This window comes from Bombus terrestris, chromosome 6, assembly GCF_910591885.1.
Source record: "Bombus terrestris chromosome 6, iyBomTerr1.2, whole genome shotgun sequence".
In the NCBI taxonomy this organism is placed as follows: domain Eukaryota; kingdom Metazoa; phylum Arthropoda; class Insecta; order Hymenoptera; family Apidae; genus Bombus; species Bombus terrestris.
This window is the reverse complement of record NC_063274.1, coordinates 3,343,632-3,353,138: the sequence shown is the minus strand read 5'-3', so window position 1 is coordinate 3,353,138 and position 9,507 is coordinate 3,343,632. Positions and strand designations below refer to the sequence as shown.

General features: G+C 35.9%; 1 protein-coding gene and 1 long non-coding RNA gene across 7 annotated transcripts; one reads left to right on the top strand and one right to left on the bottom strand.

Annotated features, from left to right (window-relative positions):
* Positions 1 to 1,943: 1,943 nt before the first annotated feature.
* On the top strand, positions 1,944 to 9,159 carry LOC110119367. Of its 6 annotated transcripts, XR_002307783.2 has the most exons (11): positions 1,944 to 2,199; positions 2,382 to 2,520; positions 2,748 to 3,945; positions 4,010 to 4,644; positions 4,717 to 4,807; positions 4,907 to 5,226; positions 5,731 to 6,043; positions 6,334 to 6,554; positions 6,677 to 6,856; positions 6,930 to 7,150; positions 8,696 to 9,159. It is a non-coding gene; the product is annotated as an uncharacterized LOC110119367 (long non-coding RNA). The 6 variants fall into 6 exon arrangements; XR_007224415.1 differs by having other exon boundaries at positions 3,868 to 3,945; positions 6,334 to 6,856; XR_007224412.1 differs by having other exon boundaries at positions 6,334 to 6,856.
* Positions 5,920 to 8,452, bottom strand: LOC110119366. The gene is made up of 4 exons (XM_048406810.1): positions 6,875 to 8,452; positions 6,700 to 6,799; positions 6,515 to 6,616; positions 5,920 to 6,120 (listed from the first exon to the last, which is right to left on the bottom strand). The coding sequence occupies exons 1-4, from the start codon at positions 7,264 to 7,266 to the stop codon at positions 5,920 to 5,922; spliced, it is 795 nt and encodes a 264-aa protein (XP_048262767.1). The 5' UTR covers positions 7,267 to 8,452.
* Positions 9,160 to 9,507: the final 348 nt, after the last annotated feature.

Genomic DNA, 9,507 nt, shown 5'->3' with positions numbered 1-9,507 from the left:
ATTGCAGAACGAATCGAACGCGAGTTCTTTCCTGTAAACTTGCTTTTCCCCATTTGCAAGAAACAAATAAACAAGATTCCTATAAAAAGTACAGGACAGATAATTAGAAGTCTCTTATTCCTATTGCTACGTCAAAAGTGCCATTCTCCTTTAGTTAAAACGTCTTATTATTTCAAGATCGAAGGAAGCTAAGGTTTCGTCATTTTCTTCGTGCTATCTTCGTCTTCCTTCGTTTAATTTCAAACGTTTACGATATAACCTTATTTAAGAGACAAAAATCACGAGGAACTTCAAATATCTGAACAGAATGTTTGAACCAAGGATTCTACGTATCGGGTGAAAAGTTTTAAATTGTTCGAATGTTTCGGATTACGTGGTTTTTCAAATTATACGAATCGTATTCGCGATTTGATAACTACAGACATACAGATTTATTAACACGCCTGTCGTCGAAACAAGACTCGGGACTCCCTCTATACGTCTTTCTTCGTTGCGCGCATCTCGCGGATCTACTTGTTCCTTCGTCGCTCTAAATTTTTGCTTTCGTCGCATAATCGGAGAACGCAGCGCCGCGTTACCTATCGATCGTCTCCATTAACTAGTCCGTTACACAACGAACTATAACTATTGCCAAACAATAGATTATGCCGTGGCTGTGCGCCGTCAGTCGGCGCGTAGGCAGGGTAGGGGTTTACCTTATGCAAGCGTTACATACATTTGGTTATATTACTGACATTACGTAAACGCTGCTGATTACAAGGCGCGAGAAGGGAGAGAGAAGTGTTACAAATTGTCGATATTCAGGATATTCGTCGATAGCCGGTGTGTATCTGGGTTACGTGAAGAAAATAAACGAAACTGGTCATGGTGCGGCTGACTGTTGCACAATTCGTGGGGTAAAAGTTGACCTCGCGTTTCGCGCGCTCTGTTTTCCCCGCCTGCTAACCGCTATAGGGGACATCTATGATCTAACTGTCTAATAACATAATTTCGATGCGTTACAATTTCTAGCGAATAATTGCTATTATTGGAATATCATGCTCGTTGAAAATTAAAATAAAAGTTACGTTTCTTCGAACACATTATGAACCATTTAATAGGTTAGAATTAACATATCAGAATACTTGTAGGACCTAACGGAATTTCTTAATCTTAGACAGAGTTATAATTGTTAGACTTTTCTCGAGTATTCGAGGAACGAATAGAAATTATCCGAACGTTATGTAAATTCGAACGAAGACACGGCTATTAAAATCTCTAATCTACTTTCAGGTATTACGTTTGAGAAGATTCGCGGTTCTTGATAAACGAACGAGCCCATTGGCCAACGCGCATCCTTATTTTTGTTTGGCTTTCGTTGGTAATCAAACATGATGTGCGAGAGGAACGGAATCGCTGACTTTGAAACGTTCACGGCACGTTACGAAACGGGTCTTCTTACCTTGTAGCGTCACATTATACATATAGGAGAGGGTCGGTACAGCCATTCGCGCGCGTAAGAGGTTGGTTACATGAGCGTGTAAATATTTCGCTTACGACGAACGGTTTATTCGTTGCGTTATGCGCACCTCTCCCGGTGCCTTAAACCTCCAATTACGTAAGCACCGCCGTTTGATGTTTATGTAACATCGTACCACGTTACCGACGAAATCGGTCATCGTCAGCATTGAACGAGGAACAACCATCAGAAATAATACCCGCTTCTGCGCTTCGTTCAACGATCCACTGATCGTCTGACTAGCGTCACCTGGTGCAACGTACACGTACTAAAGCACTGAACGTATGATAACAAGTATGTTTCTTACCTTTTTTAATTTAATTTTATTTCCACCAGTAGTCACATACATTTTGCCTGTTTGACATTAGAAACTCGCTATTTTATCGCACGTACGTACAGACTTATCTGTCTCAGGTTCTGAAATACCGACGTGCACAAAAATCGCAGTGTTTCTTACGCCCTCTGCATTTTTTACGGTGAACACAAGGCAAAGATGATAAAGTCGGCATAGTCCGGAAGGCAGTAAATATTTAACGATCACTTATTTTCGCATCCTAATTTCGAGGTTATTTAGGTAGAATTATTTAAGAAATGAAAAAACTGTCTAAGGCTTTTTACCTTCACCAGACCTGGGATCGGTAAGACTAGGAATTGGAGCGTAAAAAAATCGCAGATGCGAACTAAATAATTATGTAAAAACGGTAAGGCATTTTGTCATATGTGACAACCACTGTGCACACTAACGATTCATACACGTTCATATGTGTTGTAAAAAAAGGAAAATTATGTTAAATGTACATTTTCACTGATACAATTAGTTATAAACTTGATTCGTGATTACTATATTGTGACTGCTAATCTTGATTACGTATTATGTAATTAGGACGTACTTATCTCGACTCGTCTTGTACCATGGCACGCAAAGCTGTACAGAAGGAGAGGGCGTTGGACACGAACTGAAATGATATCAACCAGTTATTTATATACGTATTATTCGTAATTAACCTGTTAATCAGAGAAAGGTATTGTAACCATCATTCGAATTGGTAATCCCTCGAACATTATACCTTTGGTTAGGGCTCTATATATTTTTGTATGCTTTCCGTCAAACCCTAATTACTTATGCGGCGTTTACATTCGTAATGTCGAAAACCGAATAAGATGACTTTAGTAGGCTTTAATACTATGATCGTAGGAGTCTTTTATTCAATGACTACCTGATTAACAGGTTAAATCGTTCTCTTCACAGTTTCTTCTCTGCGGACCAGTGCATATTATATATTTATATCCAAACAGAGAATAAGAATGCAAGGAAATATAAAAACATATATGCTGACAAAACATTACGTAAATATCGATAGTCTATTGACTATTATAATTGACAAAAGAGACATTGGTTTCTCTTACCGAACAAAAGAAACGCAAATTAAGTTCCGGCATAAAACAACCGACAGAAAGTGTTACCGGTTTTTGATGAACCAACACGTTGAGCATGTATTTTCGTATTTCTGAAGACTGTTCGTACCAGTCCATGTCGTATACGCTTTGCGAAACGTTCACACTCTGAAAATTATGCAAGATTAATTATATGCGACAAAAATATAATTTAATTTATAACGTAAGGAATTTTGTAAAAGATAGAAATATTAATCTTAGAAATATTATCAACATTGTAATCAATCGAACAGCTTCGACGATGGATATTTTATTGCGTATTTTTTATATGGAAGTCTATGTGTTTTAAAATCCGACGACAGTTGAAAATAATTTCCAGTGAGGAGGACGAGAAGTTCCATTTTGATTTGGTCTGCGTTTGACAATAAGTCTGTGTCGATATGTTACCAAATAATTCGAAGATATGCACGGGATGTTTTTATCCGATGCATGAAACTTTTTACAGTTACTATCTTTATAATAATCGCACACAGATACTTACAGCGTCTTGCAAATAATCAGCTGGCCACGCATACATGAATGTGAGGATGAGACAGAAGACACTAGAGTTAACGAGCTCCATTTTCGTAGTTATTGGAGAATCCTGTTTACAAATTGAATCACCGATTCCTTATACTATACATAAAATACCAGAAGATTCACATACCATTATCATCAAAATCCCACACAGAGCTATGGTAAACGTCGTCATTCCCAAAACATAAAGTACTATAAAGCGAAAACAACCGACCACTTCCTCCGCGTATCTAGACAAAGGGAAATTACTTAAACAAAGATAAATGTTTGGCTTAAATCAAACAACGTAAAACATTATCTATACCTTCTTAAAAACAATTCTTTCTTAATACAAATGATCAACATACGAATATTCGTAATTTTCCCAATTTCCACGACTAAACATTCGAATCTTGCAGCGGCGAACCACATTAAGAGAGCACCAACCACGCCTATGCATAAGTGTGCAGTGACGGTGAGACATACGCTGCTGTGATGTAAGTAGATGATAATATTTACTGGTATATAATTAACTTCAAACGGATATTCTACATTCACCAGGGTTGGAATCGGTAAGACCAAAGGCCCAACCATAAAAAAGGTTAGCGACGCATAAACAGCCACTACATAAGCACTGTAAAGGACGTTGCATTTTACTATATGTGCGATGAAAATTTCTCTTTCGAACTGCTGCGCCTCGTTCACACATTTCACCATCTCTCCAATTATACGCTACAACATGTTTCAAACATCAATGCTTCCGACGCGAATTAATTGCTGAAGGAACGCGAGGTCGAACTTACTTGCAGCGAGTCGCGCTTCTTCCAACATATACAAGTCTGAATAACTAGTTGGGTGGAGTATATCGTTAAGGTGATACATTTGAAAAGAGCGTCCAAGTAGAAACTTATATCGCCTAAGTACAAATAAATCGAGTACAACGAAGGCACGAGAATCAGAAAAGCGTTGATGACAATACAGATTTGTGCAATTTTGTAACTGCCGCGGTTTCTGTCGCTATTGTCAGCAGATGGCCAACAAAAGCTTAAAGCTACACTGAGCCGAGTAAACTGGATTACATCTTCCGGCGTTATTTGTTTCGACATAATCTCAACAAACTTTTACATCTAATGAATCGGACTAAACACGTTTCAATTCGCACAGTAGGGAGATATGTCCAGGTTCTGGGGAGCCAGGTAGTTATTACTTTTCTTTGAACGTAGCTACGTAATCATAGCCTTACTGGTACAACGTTACCTTGTATCCAGGTGCGAATCAATAAATGATACTGAAAATACGCAGGAACAACTCGTGTTTATTGGAAAGTACGGAGTTCTTGTACTGTTAGATGCTTCGATGGTAAGAATTATTAATTGCATTATGCATTTGCACGTTTCTGGTTACTAGAGAGGCACAAAGGCACGTTATTACGTACAGTCGGCAATATTCATGTTGCAGAACCTTCTTCGAAAATGGTATATGTGCACGATGCCATATATTTAGTATCTTGGGCGATATGTATAGCTAAGAGTAAAATAACAACGAAGTTTTCCATCTAAACATCTGGTAGTTGTATCGACTTATATTTCTTTGAGGATGAGTCTGGATGATTTCTCATGACATCGTTGTAAAAAACGGGTGATTTGTGATTACAAACGTAGCCAATGCGAAGACATTTGACGCGGTCGTCTGTCTGTTCAGTACCATCGATGGAAAAAATAATGGACAACTCGTAACCCTACACAACGAGTAATTAGAACACTATCAAAAAACGTAATGTAAGTAACGCGGCTGTTATAATAACCAAAATTATATTACAGCAATATAAACGGATTTTTTCGAGGAAATGCATCCTGAAAATAATTAGTTTTAATGTATATTTTTATTGAAACAACTAGTTTGGAATTTCTTTTTTTATGAGTATTCTTTTATCATATTCTAGTCGTCACTACATATTACGTATTTAGGATATACTTAGTGATCTTGTACCATGGTACGCAAAGCAGTACAAAAGGAGAAGGCGTTGGACACGAACTGAAATGATATAAATCCGTTATTTATATACGTATTATTCGTAATTAACCTGTTAATCAGGAGAAGCTAGATAACGTGTCACTCGAATTCCTAATCTCTTGAACATAATATCTTCATTTAATATTCTCTATATTTTTCCGCGCGCTTTCTTCATATTTTTTCCTATTAACCTTCCTATCAATTATCCTGTATTTACATTTACACGATCCAAAACCGAACAAAATGACATCATTATGTTTTAATTCCAGGACCGTAGAGTTTTTTTACTGAGTGACGACCTGATTAACAGGATAATTTATTTATTTCCCAGTTCTTTGCCTTCGGACTCATTACACACTTATATCGGATGTATGTAAATACGCAACAAGTAAGAATGCACGAAAGTGTGTAAATATATACACTGTCAAAACGAATGATAGTACATAAATATCGATAATCTATTCACGATCATGATTGACATTGGAGATATTGATTTGCCTTACCGAACAATAAAAACGTAAATTAAGCTCTGGCATAAAGCAACCGACAGAAAGCGTTACTGGTTTCTGATGGACCAATACGGTGAGTATGTACTTTCGTATTTCTAGTGGTTGTTTGTACCATTCCATATAGTATACGCTTCTGGAAACGTTAATGCTCTAAAAATTATACAATATTATACGTAATTATGTACATAACGAAATACGTAATTATACATAACAAAACATAATTTGCTTTGTATTGTAAGTATTTTTGCAAGGGACGTTTCTTGTCGTAAAATTGTAAACAATCGAATGTCCACGACGCCATGGTAAATGGACGTTTTCTTACTATTTATCCGTAGAAAAAGATACGTTTTTATATTTTTCCAGGTTCGAAGATCGTTAGTTACAATTTCGAGTGCAAAGAACATGAAGTACAATTTATAAATAAATATATATATATATATATATTTTTTTTTTAACGCAAAAATTCACGTACGAGATGCTTTTATTCGTTTCATAAACTTTTTCTTTGCCACTTGTCTTGCAATTATCGCACATAAATACTTACGGCATCTTGTAAATAATCAGCGGGCCACGCATACATAAAAGTGAGTAAGAGACAGAAAGCACTAGCGTCGATGAGCTCCACTTTCGTAGTTACTGGTGAATCCTGTAAATGCCATAATTTAAATTCTGCGAAATTGTATCATCGATTCATTATACCGTACAGGAAATACCAGAAGATCCACATACCATTATCAATAAAATTCCACATAGAGTTATAGTAAACGTTGTCATTCCCAACACATAAAGTATTATGAAGCGAAAACAACCAACCACTTCCTCGGCGTACCTAGATAGAGGGAAACCGTTTACAACGAACACAAATGTCTCAGTTAAATCACACATGGTAAAATATTCTTCTTACCTTCTTAAATGTAATTGTTTCTTAATACAAACAACCAACATACGAATGTTCGTAGTTTTCTGAATTTCCACGACTAAACATTCGAATCTTACGGCAGCGAACCACATTAAAAGCGCACCAAACACGCCTATGCATAAATGTGCAGTAACGGCGAGGCACACGCTGCTGTGATGCAAGTAGACGATAAAATTTACTGGCATATAATTCACTTGAAACGGATACTCCACTTCCACTAGGGTTGGAATCGGTAGGACTAGAGGTCCAAATATAAAAAAGGTCAGGGTCGCATATATAGCTACTACGTAACCAACGTAAATGATATTGTATTTTACTATATGTGCCATGAAAATATCTCTTTCGAATTTCTGCGCCTCGTTAACGCACTTCACCATCTCATCAATTATACGCTACAACATATTTTAAACATCAATGCTTTCGACGCGAATTAATTGACGAAGGGACGCGAGGTCGAACTTATTTGCAGCGAGTCGCGCTTTTTCCAACATATACAAGTTTGAATAATAAGTTGCATGGTGTATATCGTCAAGTTGATACATTTGAAGAGAGCCTCCAAGTGCAAACTTATATCGACTAAATACAAATAAATGGAGTACAACGAAGGCAGGAGGATCAGGAAAGCGTTGATGACAATGCAGATTTGTGCTATTTTGTAACTACCGCGGCTTCTGCCGCTGTCGTCAGCATGTGGCCAGCAAAAGCTTAAAGCTACACTAAGCCGGGTAAACTCGATTACATCTTCCGGTGTTATTTGTTTCGACATAATTTCAATGAACCCCCTACGTCTAATGAATTCGACTAAACACGTTTCACACACTAGGAAGAGACGAGTAAATTCTTGGCCGCCAGGAAGTTATTAGTTTTCTTTGAAAGCACCTATGAAAGCACAGTTTTTCCGGTGTAACGTTGTCTTGTATGCACGTGCGAATTAATAAATGATACACATAATATGTAGGAAGACGCGTTTATTGGAAAACAGTTAGTTCTTGCGTTCTTAGATGACTGGATGGTGATTATTGATTGTATTATGCATTGGCACGTGCATAGTACTAGACAAAGGGAAGTAATTACATACACGGAGCAATAGTTATGTATCAAATTTGTCTTTAAAAATACAAGTTTGCATATGTAAGGCATATATTCAGTGTCTTGTGGAGGAATATTCACGTCGTGGAAAACTAAATGTAAAACAGAAAAATTCTCTATCTGAGCATCTAAAAGTTATATCGATTTGTGTTTGTTTGTAAATGATACTGAACGAACTGATTCCTTTTATGATATTGCTGTGAAAAACAAGTGTTTTGCGATTACATCTACAACTAAACCTGTTCATTACCATAGACGCAACAAATCGACGCATTACCCAAACTGTGAGTAACACAGCTGTTAGAATATTATGTTATATTATGGCACAACGATTCTTACTCATTTTTATATATTCTAAAAGAAAAAATTGTAATTTTAATGTATATTTTCATTAATATAATTGGTTACGAGCTTCGTTAATGACTATCCTTTTATGATTTCTAATCTTGAGTACATATTTTGTATTTAGGATACATCTTTTCCAACTCGTCTTATGTCATGGTTCGCAAAGGGGTACAGAAGGGAAAAGCTTTGGACACGAAGTGAAATTATATCAACTCGTTATTTATTTATTATTCTTAATTAACCTGTTAATCAGAGAAGATTAGATGAATATGATATCCATATTAGGTTTGGGTTAGCGATATTTTTATTTTTATGTATTTGTACAGTCATTAAAGCTGTAAATTTAATTGAATTCTATGTTTTTTGTTATAGATTTCGCACTACACATCACTATGGGGTTCGATGCCATGATAACTTCCTCCGAGCAAAGGATAGTGTTAATAACAATATTTCTCGCATCTAATGGTGAATTGCATACATTTTTATTCCTCTGATCACTCAATCACATTTTTTTTAGCGAATTTTTGTACTTCATTTATTAGACCAGGATAACGTCTCCTTGCATATCGCGTCTACGATGTGATTAAAATTTTATATCGATAATATTAATTGGTATAATTTGAATAAAATCAGGATTTACTCAATATCGATATTTGTAAAAGTTGTAAAAATAAAAAATATGAATATGAAATGGCACGAACGGCCATAGGCTAATATTAATAAGGCTATGATAATAGGGCAGAATATGTGTCTTATACTTTAGTAATTGAAGTTAAGAATTCCATACCACACATGCTGTAATGTAATAAATAAAATTTGTGTTCTTTATAAATATAGCAACAGTTTATTAATTTCATTCGTAGTTAAAGTTCTATGGTTCGTTAGTTACAATGATAAAATATTACGATAATTATTAAAATATAAACACGGTATTAGAACGGTATTTTACAATATTTTTTCTTCCGAAGATATTTAGCTTCGGAAAGGTTAAACTCTTCTCTATCAGCATAAAACGTATTAAAAATGGAGGATAGATTAAAGGATCATCGTAACATTAAGAAATAGAAGAAGAATTACAAAAAAACTCGATACATTTCAATAGGATGTGTTACAGGAATATATCGGTATTAGTGTATAATCTTTATCTTGCAAACTATGGGAGGAAATGTATTCCATCGGCTTCG